General features: G+C 41.4%; 1 protein-coding gene across 6 annotated transcripts in view; it reads left to right on the forward strand.

The window, feature by feature from the left end:
* The window catches only part of tln2b (talin 2b), an 88,356-nt gene that overhangs the window by 39,002 nt on the left and 30,626 nt on the right, over window positions 1-18,728 (forward strand). For all 6 annotated transcript variants that reach the window (XM_028584268.1, XM_028584270.1, XM_028584264.1 and 3 more), the window contains exons 5-21: window positions 21-176; window positions 618-760; window positions 6,345-6,472; window positions 6,766-6,829; window positions 7,036-7,140; window positions 9,334-9,489; window positions 10,046-10,147; window positions 10,263-10,339; window positions 11,392-11,575; window positions 12,867-12,980; window positions 13,402-13,510; window positions 14,131-14,339; window positions 14,574-14,672; window positions 15,377-15,544; window positions 15,890-16,184; window positions 17,462-17,628; window positions 18,379-18,507. In XM_028584268.1, coding sequence (XP_028440069.1) covers window positions 21-176; window positions 618-760; window positions 6,345-6,472; window positions 6,766-6,829; window positions 7,036-7,140; window positions 9,334-9,489; window positions 10,046-10,147; window positions 10,263-10,339; window positions 11,392-11,575; window positions 12,867-12,980; window positions 13,402-13,510; window positions 14,131-14,339; window positions 14,574-14,672; window positions 15,377-15,544; window positions 15,890-16,184; window positions 17,462-17,628; window positions 18,379-18,507 — 2,405 coding nt within the window. The remainder of the gene's footprint in view (window positions 1-20; window positions 177-617; window positions 761-6,344; window positions 6,473-6,765; window positions 6,830-7,035; window positions 7,141-9,333; window positions 9,490-10,045; window positions 10,148-10,262; window positions 10,340-11,391; window positions 11,576-12,866; window positions 12,981-13,401; window positions 13,511-14,130; window positions 14,340-14,573; window positions 14,673-15,376; window positions 15,545-15,889; window positions 16,185-17,461; window positions 17,629-18,378; window positions 18,508-18,728) is intronic.

The raw sequence follows: 18,728 nt of genomic DNA on the forward strand, positions 1-18,728 counted from the left end.
TAACTTGCGTCCTTTTTCAGGAATCACAAACTATGAGGAGTACTCCCTCATTCAAGAGGTCACGGAGGACAAAAAGGAGGATGGAATGGGGACACTGAAGAAAGACAGAACGCTGCTGCTGCGAGATGAGAGGAAGATGGAAAAGCTTAAAGCCAAACTCCACACAGATGATGACTGTGAGTGTGAAAAAACCCTCCAGAAGTGTTGTTGATATCTTGATGGCTTTTGCGCCCGTTTTGAATCTGACTCAAGACCATCATGTGGACATGTGCTTTATCACTCAGGTTTCATTTATTGCATGGAGATATCAGAGTTAATGAGTAATGGAATTACTGTTATCTTTTGCCCAGAGGACACCAATTAAATTTTTAAACATGCAAACATTTTACAGTATATAAATTACCCTCCAACTTTGGCTGAACTAGCTTTTTGTTCAAATTCCCTATGATTCCCATTATTCATTTGATGGATTGTCTATCTAAGCTGATCTGTCTCACATTTTTGGATTACCTGATTAAACTTCACCATCAGTGTCCTCCTCTAGTAACATCTTTGTTAAGTGAATGTCTATTCATTTAATTGCATGTGGTAACAGAGTGTGTCTATTGATTGGGCAGTGAATTGGCTGGACCACAGCAGGACGTTCAGAGAGCAGGGAGTGGAGGAAAGTGAGACTCTGCTGCTCAGGCGCAAGTTCTTCTATTCGGATCAGAATGTGGACTCGCGGGACCCCGTCCAGCTAAACCTTCTCTATGTTCAGGTAAAACAATTACATACACCTTAAATGCTGGTGTAGAAAAACAGAGGACAGAGAGAATTACTTACTGTACACCAACAATTTCCCCTGTAACAGCTTAATCTGAAACCTTCAATTTCTTTCAGAAGACCAAAGATAGTGTTTTTAGGCTCAATAACTACATTGTAGCATGCATCTACCTTTTGGCCAGGTCTGGACAGACAGATGTGGGAAGCTCAGATGTGGTCCAGACATGTTTGACTTGTTTCTTGGTTCATACTGTAAAGTGACACAATATAAACCATTGAATGAAACGCTTTAGTTTCAGATAGAAAAGCTGCATTTTAAAGCTGTAAACACATTGACGAAGTTGATAATATGTGAAAAACCTCTGGATTTGTCATAAGTGAACCCTTTCACATTACTTATTCTAATTTGATCCATTGTTAATAAAAAAGAAATTATTGCAGCTTTAAGTTCCTTTATGATTCCCACCATCCAATTACTATTATTTTTACTTTTATATAGCTCTTCTTTAAAAGCCCCCTTCTTCCCCATACACACATGTAGTTATCAGCACCACCGGTATTACCCATTGTTGGGCTCTAACATTGAGATGGCCAGATGTTAGGATGGTGGATTTTCTTTGCAACACCATCTTACCATTCTTTGTGTTTTGGCAAGCTCAGTAATGGCCCTGACACACCAACCCGATAATCGTCTGTCGCACAGTCTGGCGAGGTCAGTGACTCGAGTCTGTTCGGTGTATTCCTTGCCGTTGTCCATCGGAGGGGCTGTCGGCCTTCATTTTGGCCGACCTGACTTGCTGGGTCGGAGGGCGGGCAGTCAGACTAACCCGGAAATAACGAGCGGGATGAGTGACGAACGCCTCTCAAAATCTGACGAAAATCTTTTAAACTGACTAAGGAGACTATTCAATGCACGATTGACAACATATCTTTCTACACTTGACTGAATTAATGCTGGGGCGGGATGGCATTGGTTTTTGCCAATAATATGGCTACAGTTTTGGAAATGTCATCTACTAAACTATCCAGTTTCTTTCAATCTTTGCAGTCAGAAATTAGCTCTTCAGTTGCTGAGACGTGTTTCATTTTATCACCATGAAATAGAGTTTTCCCTTTAAGTAGCCTAAAGGCTGGATAATCATCTTAATCCACACTATTTTCTATTGGTTTATTCTAACTCTCCAACTCACAATGTTTAAGCTAAACCATTCCTTCAAATGGAAATATTCTAGATGTTTTGAATTTCCTCAACATTCATATTTGGTTTCCTTTGAAACTTTAGGATCCCCACTGCAACTCCAAAGGCTCTGTGTTTTAACAATGACTGTTTGTACTGACTGACCAACCAGTGATTCAGTGGGGTTGAATAGGTTACATCTATAGGACAGTAGTTGTTCATGACTTTTTAGGAGTTGTCAGAGGCAGTGAGTCATGTCAGTATCCAAATGCCTTTAGATTGCTGTTTGTAGATTTGTTGAACATGCAGCATATATCTAGTCAGAGAGAGATATACAGTAGTTTGGCTTTTTGGAGTGCGGGCTAGATGAGGTGATGTGTGTGTGTGTGTGTGTGTGTGTGTGTGTGTGTGTGTGTGTGTGTGTGTGTGTGTGTGTGTGTGTGTGTGTGTGTGTGTGTGTGTGTGTGTGTGTGTGTGTGTGTGTGTGTGTGTGTGTGTGTGTGTGTGTGTGTGTGTGTGTGTGTGTGTGTGTGTGTGTCTTTGTCTTTTGTCTTTGTCTTTGTTGGTTCTACAAGTTATTTAAACCGAGGGAGCCCTGTTGGCACCGGGGGTCCCTGAGGGGAGTCAGCTGAGTCCGGTACTGCACTAGTCAGGGTTAGCTCACTGCACACATCATTGCATTCACATTAACCTCTCCTAGAAACAGCAGGGTGTGGAGTACCCAAACACATACACACACACACACACACACACACACACACACGCAGATGTATCTTGTGAGACCGAGGAAGAGTTGGTATTCTCACAGAAACGGTTGCAACATGTTTAAAATATTGTTGCTTGCTCTCCCACACAAAATCTCTGCAAAAGCAGCACTCACTTAGAGATATATACCATGATGTGAATACCATCTGAAATGTGTTCATAAAAGGCATCCAGCCTCCCAGCCTGCTCCTGCTGCTCCCCTGCCTTCTATCTGTCTGGTCCTGTTTCTGCCTCTATTTTTCTTACCCTCCGTTTCCTTCCCTTTCAGTTCGCCTGTCTCAACTTTTTCTCCATCTCCTACACATTCTGACATAGTCGTACACATCCCCACCCTGTCACCCTGGCACACATTACAGCACAGTGCATATCATGCTCTCCTCTCAACACAGACTCATATTTCCTTTCACAATAACAACCCCGCCCCTTGCCCCCGCCTCCTTTTTGCCTCTCTGTTGCCCTTCCCCATCTATCTTTCCCTTGTTCTCGCTCCCTCACGCACACACACACACACACACACACACACACACACACGGATTGTTACACGGGCAGATCACAGAGACTCTTCACATGGCAGCAGCTCTAATTTGCCACTGTGTAAAAAGGCCCAACAGAGCCAGAAGAGGGCTCTTTAGCAGAGTGGAACATACCCCCAGTCATCTCTTCCACTTGTACACAGCTTTTTACTCATTACAATTCCTGTAATTCTCAGAATCTCAGGATCAAGTAATTAGATTCATATTGTGCACCCCCCCCCTGCAAACACACACACACACACACACACACACACACACACACACACACACACACACACACACACACACACACACACACACACACACAGTAATGGAAGCTCTGCCAGTAACAGACTAATCTCCTTTACTACTCGGCCACTCCCTTTCTGTCATGTATTTGTGCTAAGACCAGGATAAACCTCCGTAGCAATAGCATCACCCTGTGTGTGTGTCCTCTTCTTTTGCTTTCACTTGCTGACATTAGTTGATTCTGAAAGTATACTATTTGTACCACAAGACAGCATAGCACATAATATGTATCCTGCTGCCTCCTGTCATGTCATCATGTTTTTTTTTCCATAGTTCTGTAAGAGATTGTAATAGCATTTTAAGAGCTTTTTAAGCATGTTTGCTTCATTGGAAAATAAACCGAAAATAAAAGAGAAAGAAGGATGCAAGGCCAGACTGGCCTTGGTTCAAATCCACCTGGTACAGTACTGTAGTTAACTGAGCCACCAGGATGCCCCTGAACCATCTTGTTATTTAGGATTTGTCTTCAGAATAAAACTCTGTTGTCTAATTCATGAAGCTGTCAAAATATTTCTTTACTGACTGATTAATTGCGAACCGTCTGGATCAAGCACTGTGTGCATTTAGTCGCTTTAGTGTTTCCCTATGTCAGCTTTTATTTTTAAGGCAGCATTATACTGTGCACGCTCTGCTGGGTGATGGTGAACTGGTTGACCTCAGTTTTGTAGCCTCAGGCTGTATGTGTCACAGCTTCTGATGTCTTGTGCTTCACTTCCACTCATGCAGCTCTATTAAAATGGCCTAGAACCAGCCCCTGTATCACTTGCCATATGCGCTCTGAGAAAATTCTGGGTCTGTCCTCACTTGTCTTGTTGACAATCATGGTAGAATAACCCAGCTCATTTGACCAAAATATAAATATGTACCTGTTAGTTGGCTGCTTAATCAGATGTTTGCTTATTGATGTGAAACGACCCAGCCAATGATTAAGTCAATGTTCAAATATAGCATAGGATAGCGTCAGTTCAGCTATGCTCCGTATGTGTCCTGCTTGCATTAGCTGATTGTGAAGCATGAATGAAACTGCTGATGTCAATTGCTGGTTCATTTCCAATCATGTTTATGCAGGTGACCAGGGTGGCCATTATAACCTGACACTCACTTTACTCTGCCAATACACTCTTACAGTACCAGTACCATCTCTCATAACCTATGGAACATAAACAGACTGGTTATTTATTTCCTTGTATACATAATCCTAAATAGACTAGTATTTGCTGATCATCTGTGTGTCAAAGTACTGTCAATTCTGGACTGACTGACGCAGTAATTTAGGATGAACCCACTTTGGTTTCTGGCTGCCTGGCCACTGTTGCATTTATCACTTTGCAGGAGATTGGCTCCTTCATCTTATCTTCAGGAATGGAAAATGAGAGCAACAACTGATAAAATGTATCTTTTGAATTACTGTTGTTAAACTTTCCCTTTCATTTTAGGGTTTAGATCATCATATATATTATTTGTTTCACTGGCAAATGGGAACTGGGGTTGAGGACCTAACTGTGAAACCTGTATAAAGTGTTTACATCCAACAGTATCCTACTTTCTATCAGTGCTCCAGCTTGAGTTTCTCAAAACCAGGAAAGGCATGACCTGGTTTCTGAAACCATATTTGCATATGCAAACGCATAACCAGGATACTCCAAAAACATAATAATAACATACTTGTGCATGTAACACATTGTTATCTACAGTAGCTGTGCTGTACTCTACGTATCTGTGGAACAAATTGTAAAGTTAATGCAAACTCACTGGTGCTCTTGCAACCTACATTTTTTTTTCTAAATAACTGGGGCCCTTTAACCAATCAATCTTAAACCAAGCAATACTTATTCAAAAATGTCTAATTTAACATCTAGAACATCCCATTATTCCTAGCATCGTACTTCACAATGAAAACCGTCTAGTGAATGTGTGTACCAGAGTGAATGGCATGTGTGAGGGCTAAATTTAGAGTGTCTTCTTGTGTTCAGTAAGAGCTTATGTACTCCACTGTGAATTGCACTGGGCTGGGGAAATGACTTGAATGTGAGTGGAGGGAGATTGTTGTCCTCATTACAACGGTAAGCTAGTTTTTCATTGATGTAATGGGACATAAGAATGAGTCGAGTCCACGCTGTGCACTGATATGCTAATGCTATAAAGCACTGATGGAGCCTTTCTCACTGGCAGCGAGGCCTCTCGGCTTTTAGAGCCATTAATTTTGCAGCAGTGAACTAGAAAGAGGTAGTGAGAGACGACACGAGAAAGAGAGGGAGAGCTGACTGCCCCCTGGAGAAAACAGCCCACACTGACAATCATTTGAAAGATGTCAACGAAGGCTTCTCCCTTTCCATCTACCTAAATGGTGAAGATAATGTAGGCAGCCTGGCTGAAAAAGCAGTGAAACATAAGTGATGTCCAAACCGCACAAAACCTTTTTTTCTTTTTTTGCTCGGTCATTAGATTTCTTAACAACATATTGAGGGCCATTCTATAATGCAGATGGGATATTGTAAAAGACTGAAGCATTTCTGTAATGTGTAATGTGCTGTGATAACAAACTGTAGGAGCTGTTACATTTGAAAGCCAGCAGAATGGCTTCTATTGTCACAAATAAATCTTATTTGGCTCCCATGTGTGGATGAGTTTCAGTGATGATGTCCCTGCTCTAGAAATACACTTAGTCATTCACTTAGAAAACATCCTCTCTGAAGCCAGTGCATTTAGAGCACACCATGAAGTGCTCATTATGAGGCTCTGTTGGGTGAATTTTGGATAATTCTCATGCTTTGTCACCCCCCCCCCCCTCCCCTCCCCCATCATGTCTCCTTTAGGCTAGGGATGATATATTGAATGGATCCCACCCTGTCTCCTTTGATAAAGCCTGTGAGTTTGCAGGCATCCAGGCTCAGATCCAGTTTGGACCCCACGTGGAGCACAAACACAAGCCCGGATTCTTGGAGTAAGCTATCCTTATTATGAAGATGCATTAACACCAACATTCACAATAACTCTGTTATGGCGTGTTGTACTTGTATATGTTCATTTCACTGCTGTGCATACACCGTGGTTATCTCCTGCTTCAGGGATTTCCCCCAGTGGAAAGCTCAGGGGTGATGTCAGCTGTTACAACTGTTTTCTGATATGAAGGAAGTAGGGCAAGAATGACCTCATATGTAGAGGTATGTTAACAGAAAAGGAAATGCCTGTAGCTCAAAAGAGTAACCATGTAAAAAATACCATTTATCTCCGTAGCCTGAAGGAGTTCCTGCCTAAAGAGTACATCAAGCAGAGAGGGTCCGAGAAGAAAATATTCCAAGTATGTATTTTACAGTGCTGGAAATGTTACATTTAAAAAGAAAAAATGTTTTTGAATCTGTGTGCGGCCCATGGGAATTATAGTAATTTATTCTCTGTTGAGGCATAAATTGCCAAAATACAAAACATGTAGATCACATGACGTAACATATATGTAATGATCAGTCAATCAAGGAGGTGGAGATGTAACTTCTATTGTTTGTCCAGGACCATAAAGACTGTGGGGAGATGACGGAGATTGAGGCAAAAGTGAAGTATGTGAAGCTCGCCAGGTCCCTGCTGACATATGGAGTGTCGTTCTTCCTGGTGAAGGTAAGATCTAAAAACATGATACATTATAACAGTTAAGAGGTAATTGGATTCATAAGCACAGCAGACAATATGCTCACATTCCCACAAATCTCAGCAGTTAACTTACAGTACTTACAGATTAATGTTAACTGAAACAAACGAGGGCCACAGATATGAAAACAAAACCAGGATTTCCCTTTAGTAATTACTGAGCAATATTAATTTAAAGTGCCCATATTATGCTCATTTCAGGTTCATAATTGTATTTTGAGGTTGTACCAGAATAGGTTTACGTGGTTTAATTTTCAACAAACACCATATTTTTGTTGTACTGCACATTGCTGCAGATCCTCTTTTTCACCCTGTGTTCAGGTCTCTGTTTTAGCTACAGAGAGGCATCACACTTCTATCCCATCTTTGTTGGGAGGCGCACATGCGCAGTAGCTAGGTAAGGATCACATCAGCTAGCTGTTTGTTTCTACAGCTTCAGTTAGTACAAGGCAGGATTAGCCAGGAGACTTCATCTTAACGAGGGCGCACTTCCAACTTTGCGTGGAATAACACCCCAAATCCCAGAAAAGTGATTTATTTCACAATATGGGCACTTTAATGATACATCTGGTTATAGAAAACAGGCACATAATGCTTCTGTGCTAATGAGTGGCAGCTGTGATTAAAAAGCTGCTCTGAAATGCACTGTGCTGTCAAACAGGTATGAAAGCTTGTTGAATACCACAAAACCTCATTTTCACAACAAATCAGAAGCTCCGGTGTGGAAGCTTGTGCGTTTGCAGTTCAGCAACGCACTCAGTGCTATAACATACTTGTGACAATAGCAATTCTGTTCTGTTCTGGTTTGGCGAACACAAAAGTGGAATGGAAGTGCAGCATGCGAATGGGATGAAGTCACAGCAGCAGGTATTATAAAAGCTCTTTGACAGCAGTCCATTTGGTTGCAAACTAGTTGCGAAGAGGAGAAAAGAGGAAGTGTGCAGTTGTCTGCTGGGGTCTTAATGGACGATAAATGGAATGTTTGGCCCTGGAGTTAAAGCAGACTACAGAGTTCAGATTATCTTTGTGTGTGAGTGTGTGAATGGAAGAGTGCGTGTGCATCAACATGTACGAGGCACTGTCTGCGTTCGATGAGGAGATGTAGTGATGGAGATTTCAAGAGTCTTTTAAATAATTCACTCCAGCTGCACTCTTGTTCTTGATGCTAGCAGAGGCCAAAGCACAGACCTGGCTTTGTTGAGGCACATCTGAGAGTTTATTATAACCTTCTATTTCTCATCTGTCAGTCTTTAATCACTGCAGGTTCTAGGTTGGCAAGCCCTCTATTGCTGTAAACTTCACAGATAAAGAATTTCTGTACAGGGGAAGTAAAATGAGCCTGTGTGTTTGCTGTAGCCATGCATGCAGGTGTGTACAATACTGTATAAAGCCTCCCCTTCTATTGTGATTTCTTACACAAGCAGATTTTCCCCAACAATAATCAGGGTCAAACCATTTAAAATAATATCATACCTCAGCTACCCACTTCAGATTAGAAAATCAAACTTCCTGCTTGTATATAGGCTTTGATTATTCTGACATTCAAGTAATGTAGCCTACAATGGAAGTTTTTAATAACCCTTTGTACAAAGATATCATGAACACTGCGATAATGTTATCTGTCCTTGTGTTTAAGAGCCTTGAACCTAGAAGCTGCTCTACTTATTGGCCTTTGTGTGATTCTCAGAGCTCTCAGTGATAAAAAAAAACAATAGCCCGGAGACATAAAAAGTACGTATTTGAACGCCCTCGACTCTACAAACCGCTAATTTCTGTGTCGTCCTATGCACCCCTGGAGGGGAGCCAAGTGTAGGCTCAGTCTCTGAAGTGAGCTGTAATAGATTTTCAGTGGGCAGAGAGTGGAGGACACCAGAGCTTCTCAGGCAGAGAGCTAGTGGAAGCACCATGCTGGTGTGCTAACAGTGACTAAACCCTGTGGAGACCCTGCTCAATAAAGCAGCAGTTAAACAAGGCTGAACTCTGCTGGGTCAGTTCACAGCTGCCTTTCTCCTCCTCCATTCGGGGCTTTAAGCCATGGACACAGCATGTGTATTACGGCAGCACCAGCAGAATGGCGAACGATTTTGCGTTCGCACCTTGAATGAATCATCTGTGTAGGTGTTTAGCATCGACGTAAATGTTGTCTGTTTTCCTATCTGACAGGAAAAGATGAAGGGTAAAAATAAGCTGGTCCCGCGGCTGCTGGGGATAACCAAAGAGTCAGTGATGCGGGTGGAAGAGAAGACGAAGGAGGTGGTGCAGGAGTGGCCTCTGACAACTGTCAAGAGATGGGCTGCCTCCCCCAAGAGCTTCACCCTGGTACTCTGTGACTCTCTGCATCAAGTTTTCAGCATTACTGACACAGTCAGATGTTGTCCACTTCTGCTGTAATCCTATGCACCTAGTTTTCATTTCCCATTACAAACCACATCCTAAAAATTGTTGAGACCTCAGACTCCAATATTGAATGTTTTCAGCATGCTAGCCAGCTATTTCATCTAAATTAACAATACATGCCCAGGGAAGAATGTGCAGAATTTAGACATATTATTTTTCTGAAAACCAGCTGCTAGGCAACAGTAGTCTGTTTTCCTCCCATATTGTAAAGGAGCACTCCATTAAAAGATTAATGGATTATGCAAATAAAAAAGGTATATTTGACAGCATTGATTTAACCTAAAAATATTCACCCTTGCGTTTCTGTAGAATGCTTTGAAATGAGCAGTTTGGGGATTCACTCTCTAATTTTTTTAATCAGCTCTTTGAAAAAATGGGATGCGCAATAGAAGCTTATTAGGTATAGAATGTTTATGCAATGCCAGATAGATGTTGAAATACTGTCCTGAATCTCTGCTGTCTTCAATGCATTACAAAGGATTTCGGAGAGTACCAGGAGAGTTATTACTCTGTTCAGACTACAGAGGGAGAGCAGATATCCCAACTTATTGCTGGATACATTGACATCATTCTTAAGAAGGCAAGAAATTCTAAATTGAATGCAAAAACTTCAATGAATACAAAATACATATAATTCAGTAATCCTCAGTCTGCCCACATTGTTGACTGTGATGTCTGTTGCTTTCTTACTACAGAAGCAGAGTAAGGATCGTTTTGGCCTAGAGGGAGATGAGGAATCCACCATGCTGGAGGAATCAGTGTCTCCTAAGAAGTGAGTAGTGCTCATGTATTATCTACTGCAGGAGAATGTTGACCATTCTGATTCAGCGAACACAGTCTAGTTACTCTTCATGAATCCAAACCTCACTGTTTAATTGTGCATGTAATTAGATTTCTGCCAGCAACAGCCCAAGAGAGGTAATGTTAGAATTAAACACAAAAACAGCACTTAGAATTTTAATATAACACTTACACTATTCTCGATATTGGCGAATACAATTTGCTAAATTGCTTCCTTGTAGACATTTTTCCTTGTGCAAACCTAAACACAAAACCTGCCTCAAAGTGAAAACACAAAAAGAAAGAAAGTTATCATCTCGTTGAAAGCTGTTTTATTCAGTAATTCTTATCTCCCCGTTGGTTGCCATCTTTCCTGATTTTCCTATGTAGCTTTGTAACTGATGGAGAGGAAGGTTATGCTGATGGTCTAGGGCTCTATCACACAGAGTTTGAGAATTTGTTGTTACTCTAAATCCACATGGCTCTTGGTGAAACCACTCTCTGACATATTCCTGCTGCTTATGGGCCAATTGACTCATGTTGTGGTTCTCAGTACAAAAACATAATTGCTGCCTCTCCAAACAAGCCATAATTAACCAATGGAGTCAGGAGCATCTGTTGAGCTGGCCAGGAAAACAGAAATCTTTTTCCCGTACAATATTTTTTCTGACAATGCCTACTCACCGTGATAACAGTTGTTAGCGTGATAATTGTTTTAATTATAATTTTGTAATTTCCATCATCTAAATTAGAAACCGTTGCGTTATCTTCTGGGACACTTATCTGAATTTAAAGATACACTCACAAGTAACACAAAGGAAAATAGTCCACTCTAGAGCATCTTCGTAAGTCAGTTTGCAAAGCACAATGTTACTGTAAAGACAAACAAGCAGTATTTTACCTCACTGTATGTTACTGATCTTTTCATTACATACATGCTTTTATTAGGATTCTAAGGTCCTTAGTTTTGAGTGCATCCTGGGCATGTATGCTGAAAATACATGCACACAAAAGCATGAAATATCTCTCTTTCTCCTGTACAAGGTCCACCATTTTGCAGCAGCAGTTCAATCGAGTGGGTCGTGTGGAGCATGGCTCAGTAGCACTTCCAGGTATAATTCGGTCTGGGTCTATTGCCGGCCCTGACACCTTTAATGTGGGTACTATGCCCTCTGCCCAGCAGCAAATCACCACAGGGCAGATGCACAGAGGACACATGCCCCCACTGGTGAGTAAGAGCATTGCCACTTGCAAGCAAACATGGTGTCCTGGACAAATGTCTTATTGTATTCACTACATTTTTACATGAATTGGTAGCAGTCAACCTTGGGCCAATCTGTATAATTAAAGTACTGTGTGTGGAAAAAGAAATAACCAAGGGAATGAGAAAATGATGTAGCACCGCTGCTGTGCTCGATTTTCAACTGTCAAAAATGATATATCCGAACACACAGTGTAGGGCTTTGACTCCGAACTTCGTTATTTGAATATAATTTGACTATTTAAAAAAAGAATGATATTCGAACGAATATTAGGCAGCCCTTAATATTCGAACCTGTTATGATAATTGTTTTTTGTGAATGTGTTTGCTTGTAAACGTTGTTTTCAATTCAGATTCCAAGGCTTTTTCACGCATTTCAAAATGTAACTCTCAACTCTTACGCCGTGGCGTGGTAGCTTTGCATTTCCCCCGACTCATTTCCTGGTTCTCCTTCTCCATACAACATGAAATCAAGGAGAGGGTTAACTTTTCCTGCTACAGATGTCTCACCGTGGTCAGAAAGAACAGGGGAGACGCTTTGTTCCTCTCACTATGACTCTAGAGTCGCTACTCACTCTGAAGCTAATCACCGTCACTCTCTCACTCTAACACACACTCCCCCCACACATATGCCGGCTTGATGCACACACCAGCGCACAAGTAAACATCAGACCACTTACGTAGGCTACGGTGAAAGCTCCGAACTTCCTGTCGAAAGCATAATCCAGTTTGTTAATCGTTTGTAAGTCGTGGCAGTGTGTTTTTCTTCTTGTCATTGTCTGCCTATTGACTGATACACTGCCCTCTGGTGGACAGAACATATACGAAGTTTGATACCAATATAAGTCTTACTGAAGGCATTTAATGGTCAAAATATTATTAATAAATATTCAAATATTAATAAACAAACAAACTTCGAATATGATTTTTGGGCAAAAGTTAAAACCCTAACACAGTGTCAAAGTACATCATGTAACATCATATCAATCTTATCTGCGGCATTTGAAATATAGCTTGTGGTCCCTGCTGTCAACAATGAACCACAATGAACAATATGAAGAGGGCTGTGAGTGAGATGAGGGGAGGAAATGAAATGAATGAAAAGTTCCTCATATTCACACTAAAAGCCCATCTGTCTCCTGCGGTTTATAGACATTAGATTGCAAGACAGTTTTGCACCCACATACAATACTCATTGTGTATTTAGATTGCTTTTGTCATTTGCAATCTGTGTGTCTCTGTTGTTTGTTGTTGTCAGAATCTAGCCCAGCAGGCCCTGATGGGGACCATCAACAGCAGTATGCAGGCTGTGCAGCAGGCTCAGGCTGACCTGGGATATGTAGATAATCTGCCTCCACTGGGCCATGACTTGGTAAGTCTCCTTCCCATTTACTACACAGTTTTGAGAAATATCTTAGAATAGATGCAGCATGGATAGATACACTACTCCTCCACATCCAATCCTTCACAGCAGCTCCTTGAGCTCCACTTTTTTTAACATTCATGAATGAGTGCTTTCTGATATTGCAGCTAAGCAGCCTCATGCAATGCAACGGCAGATTAGATAGAATTAAACAGTTAAATCACATCAAAGTCCATCATATTTCTCAAATATAATTAGGATACAGAACTGACTGTAAATATGGAGGCTGCATTTAATGCTTGGGTGCTTCCAAAGCTGTAGGTGTTGTACAGCCCTAATCCTTAAATCCTGCACGAGAAAGTTTATATGAGCTGAAAATCACCCACTGTGATGAAAGCCAATAGCTCTCCTTTTCCTCCTCCACCTAAAGGCATCCAGGGTTTGGGTTCAAAACAAAGTAGATGAATCCAAACATGAAATCCACTCTCAGGTTGATGCCATCACCGCTGGAACAGCATCTGTGGTTAATCTCACTGCAGGTGAGTGCCCAGGAGAATATTAAACAGCTTCAGTATTCATCTATTTCTACACCTGAGAAGGCTGCGCTGGACAAAGCTCTAAAGGAAATTGCCCTGTTATTAATATTGTTAATCTTAACATTATTGTAACCCCAAGGTGTGAATCAATAAAAAAAAAAATTCTGAGTCAGTGTTAGGCCCTCACTGATGATGATCTTTTTAACAAAAGTGCATTTCCAATTTTTTCCCTGATAGATATTTCTGCTGATAAATAAATCTTGAACTTGTTGAAGCTTAACGAACAGTGTCTCTTGCTGCTCCCCTCGTTGTTTGGCGCAAAGCCAATCAAGTTCCTGCCAGTGTTTTGTAGGGTTTTAATTTTACCTCGCCATCTGTTTGGTTCCTATTATACTCCCTCCACTAGCTAATACAAAGTGTTCTTCTTCATTGCCATTTCATCAATGTGCTCATTTCCGTGGAACCATCTCAAATATGCTCTAATTACGATACTGATGTGTGTGTTACAGCGTATGACACGCAAGCTGCCCCGTGGATTAGCTAAATCAATGTGACAGCAGCACAACAAATTAAGATGCACAGCAGAGGTGTAGTTTGTAATGATGGCGGTCCATCCTTCACAGGTGAGCCCACAGAAACCAACTACACAGCGGTGGGCTGCGCCATCACCACCATCTCCTCCAACCTCACGGAAATGTCCAAGGGTGTCAAGCTGCTTGCGGCATTAATGGACGATGAGGTGGGCAGTGGACACAAGCTCATGGGCGCTGCCAGGATGCTGGCAGGAGCTGTGTCAGATCTGCTCAGATCTGTTGAGCCTGCAGCTGCTGAGGTGAGACGCCCACTGATTATTGTACTGACTTGGACTGCATCCTCCACTGTAGTCACAAAGCCACATACTGTGTTGAACTGCATGTTTTGATTTTTATCAGTGTCCCAGTGAAGATGAAGATATTCTAGGATGAGTTTTGATCCAGAAGCCTGTTTTACATAATTCATCGTAGTAGGCATGTGTGAGAACAGGCCAGGCCAGAGTAATGAATGTGGTGATGTCATTCTCGTACAGCCCAGACAGACGGTGCTGACTGCAGCAGGAAGCATTGGACAGGCCAGCGGGGACATGCTCCGTCACATGGGGGAGGGCGAGACCGATGAGAAGTTCCAGGTTGGACGCTACCCACTCACTGTTCCTATGACATTGCAGCCAAACAGGAAGACACACACATGCTCTCAGGCCCCCTTTAAAAACAAAATAAATAAAATACATACTCAAGTAATCACATCAGGCTTTATTATTAGACTATCACTTTATGGGGAATATGTAACAAAGTATCAGAAGGAGAGCTTTTAGTAGTAACACAACAATATAGTGTCTCAGACATCCAGTTACACAAGGTTGTGTTTGGTGCATTCACTGTAGCTGTCTCATTTATTCTTTTACATTGAAATTCATTTACCTGCCACACACACACATCTTTTAGTTCCTAGGTGTCTTCTCATGGCTTTGATCACACTTTCTTTAGTAATAATCCCTGAAAAAGAGGGCTCATATATCATCCATATTCTTAGTCTCATGGACTTTGAACCAATAGTCTTCTTCCACACAAAGATCAAGTTTTTGATAGTAGTTTTTGATCAAATTGCTTGAATATATAACATATATTATTTGTTTTCCACCCCCTAAAATTCATAATCACTACCTGCCTCTACGGTAATTTTACTGCTGTTGTTCCTTGTGCATTAGATGTCCAGTATTCACACTATGTCAACTGGACAAAATGAGTTAAAAACATTTACTCTCCTTCTCCCTTCACTCACATGTGCACAGCTGTGCTGTTTTAGTGAAGGACATTGATTAATATGTTGCAGGACACCCTGATGAATCTGGCCAAAGCAGTGGCCAATGCAGCTGCTATGTTAGTCCTGAAGGCCAAGAACGTGGCCCAGGTGGCTGAAGACACCATATTGCAGAACCGGGTGATCGCAGCTGCCACTCAGTGTGCCCTGTCCACCTCACAGCTGGTAGCCTGCACCAAGGTACTGATCTAAAACTTGTTCATCTCAGTAGCCAAATAGGTAAAGGACCTACCAACAGGCAGGAAATCATTCAAATAGGATGTGAGACACTCACCATTGCAGCTTTGTTACACTATGGATATGTGCAATATTGAACTTTTTTAAATAAGACTTTGTCTCATATCTTGTACAAAATAAGTGACTCTTGTATCAGAAACTAATAAATCACAATTTAATGTTTCATTTTAAAGGCCTGAATTGGTTCGATGAAACAGGAATTACTGTTATATAGTCTGTCTAATATCCTAATAGTCTTCAACTTTTGTAATTTTGCTGAGTTTCTGGTAATGACTGTTTGTGGTGCAGGTAGTGAGCCCAACCATCAGCTCCCCAGTGTGTCAGGAGCAGCTTGTGGAGGCCGGGAAGCTGGTGGACCGCTCCGTGGAAACCTGCGTCAAGGCTTGCCGCTCGGCTAGCGACGACAGCGAGCTGCTGAAGCAAGTCGGGGCAGCAGCAGGTGTGGTGAGCCAGGCCCTCAGCGACCTGCTGCAGCATGTCCGCCACTACGCCAGCTGCGGAGAGCCCATCGGGCGTTACGACCAGGCCACAGACACGATCATGAACGTGACAGAAAACATTTTCACTTCTATGGGTGATGCTGGTGAGTACAAAATAAGTGCTCAAGGGTAGAGAACGGTGTAGGTGAAGTCCAGTTATAAAGGCTTTCAATTAAAGGTGTATGGTGTCTCTTCAGTTTCTGTTTACTCACAACAGTAAAATAAATAACAGGTGATCTCTAATGAAAACATGCTTTTACTTGACTTGTTCTCATGTGTTTTGAGCACATAAGAGGGCCTTAAAATATTGTCCATATTTGTGTCCATGTTAAGTGATCTAAAAAAACCTGTGAAAATATTGTCAACGCTCAGGCTATTTGTTATGGGTCAAGCCATGAGGCTGAAGAATTTTCCAACCCAGCCAATTCTCAAGGGATTGTAGAACATGTCATCTAAAACCACTACAGAGCTCTCAATCTGGTCTTAATCAGCATCAGTGAGGCTTTGAAACTTAAAAAGAAACACATGACCAGGGCATTTTTGGAAGGACAAACTTTTTACCTTCTAAAAATCAACAAATGAAAGGGAAAATAGAATAGCAATAGTAGTATTCAGTGACTATAGTCCATTCTACAGATAGTGTATTGGTTGATTCCCAAGGCCATTCGATGTAGGTTGTAAAGCACATAGATGTCTTCACAGTCTTCTCTGGGTGGGTTATTTTGAGCTGGAGGTGGGTGTATGGGAAACACAGCTTTTTATAGGTGTGTGGAGAGATGTTACATATATTCCGAATACTTTGATTTGTAAGAGAGAGGATGACTCACTAGAAACCTTCAGCTATAAAAGTTCATGAAGGTGAGAACGATGGGACTAAGCAACACTAGTACACTTATAGAAATGTCTCATGCACGCAAGAGTTGGGTGATATGATGATATATATATATATATCTCATGAGATGATATTACTTTGTCAACAGTCTTTTATTAATTAATAATTCACATTAGAATAATTCATATTTGTCCCTTTAATATCTCTGGTTGTATTAGGTATACAGAATTTTTGCATTATTACATGATTTTCACCCGATTAATTGGGCCCATCAAAACTAGATATTTCCATTGGTTATTTTATCTCTACAGTTTCAACTAAATATCCAGAAAATATTATGACTAAATGGATGATGACAACTCTGAAACGTAAGGGTCATTTTCAAAACGTTCTGGCTGTCGAAATGGATACAAATCTACAACAATCTGCACAACAAGCAGACCTCATTAAAAAAACAAATGGACAAAGGACAGAGACTCCAAATCAGCTTTGCTGTCCTAGTTGTGTGGGGCACCTGCCTTTTTACTTACTGTCTGTATATGTGAACAGGTGAGATGGTGCGTCAGGCCAGGGTGTTAGCCCAGGCCACCTCTGACTTGGTCAATGCCATGAGATCTGATGCAGAAGCAGAAGTTGATGTTGACAACTCCAAGAAACTGCTGGCTGCAGCCAAACTCCTGGCTGATGCCACAGCTCGGATGGTGGAGGCTGCTAAGGTAAGAGTGTACTCTCACAATGTAATGCAATATATATGATCGATGATTTGCCTCAACTTAATAACCAAATTGAATTGCTTTCTGTCATTATTACATTACATTTTCTGCACTATAGTTTAATTAGTACTTTATACCAAATTAATATAGAAGAGTTAGTAGTTAGTTTTACCCCATTGTAAACTATCAGTTTGATCCACAACTGTTGATATTGTGCATTTTATTCAGTTTTTCTTGTTTTCTATTAGCACTGTCATGTTGCTTTTTCATGTCTAATTTCATACTGAATGTGTGAAAAGGTGAACTGAACTAAATTGCTTTTGTTTGATAGAATGCACATTTTGGCATTACTGTATGCTCAGCTACCAGCATCATTGCACATCCAAAATAAAAGGGTGCAGCATCAGTGGCTCTTAATAAGCCCCTGGCACTGTTGAGCAGGATACTATGACTGTGAAATACCCAGGCAAGTGAAATGCTGCCTATGGCAAATGAGATGTTTTTGATCTGTGACACATTAATCACCACATCACTGCCATTATCAAAGAGGAAGTGGGAATCAGGCACTGACGGTTTCCTTGGAAACTGCCAGAGAGCAGACAGAGCTAAATGCCTATTTGCATCTATTGCACAATGTGTGTAACCAGAGTTGATAAACTTTCATTGCTCAGGTCTGATATATATAGATATATACTGCATGTATGTATGTGTGTGTGTGTGTGTGTGTGTGTGTGTGTGTGTGCGCGCTCTCAGGGGGCGGCTGCTTACCCAGAGAATGAGGACCAGCAGCAGAGGCTCCGAGAGGCAGCTGAGGGGCTACGTGTAGCCACTAATGCTGCAGCTCAGAACGCGATAAAGAAAAAACTAGTCAACAGGCTTGAGGTGAGTCATTGAAGTCAACATGTTCTCTCTGTGTTGTTTGACCTTGATCAAAACACAACACTCGTCCTCATTTCTCCCTAACATTAAAGATGTCACGTAAATATCTCTTTCCCACATTTTGTTGTGATCGCTTTAGTATAAACATGGTAAAAATAAAAGGAGAGTTTAGACATTAGGCTAAAGGAAACACATGCCAGAGTGCAAATTATGAAATGCCTAAG

The sequence above is a fragment of the Perca flavescens genome, chromosome 8 (genome assembly GCF_004354835.1).
Source record: "Perca flavescens isolate YP-PL-M2 chromosome 8, PFLA_1.0, whole genome shotgun sequence".
In the NCBI taxonomy this organism is placed as follows: domain Eukaryota; kingdom Metazoa; phylum Chordata; class Actinopteri; order Perciformes; family Percidae; genus Perca; species Perca flavescens.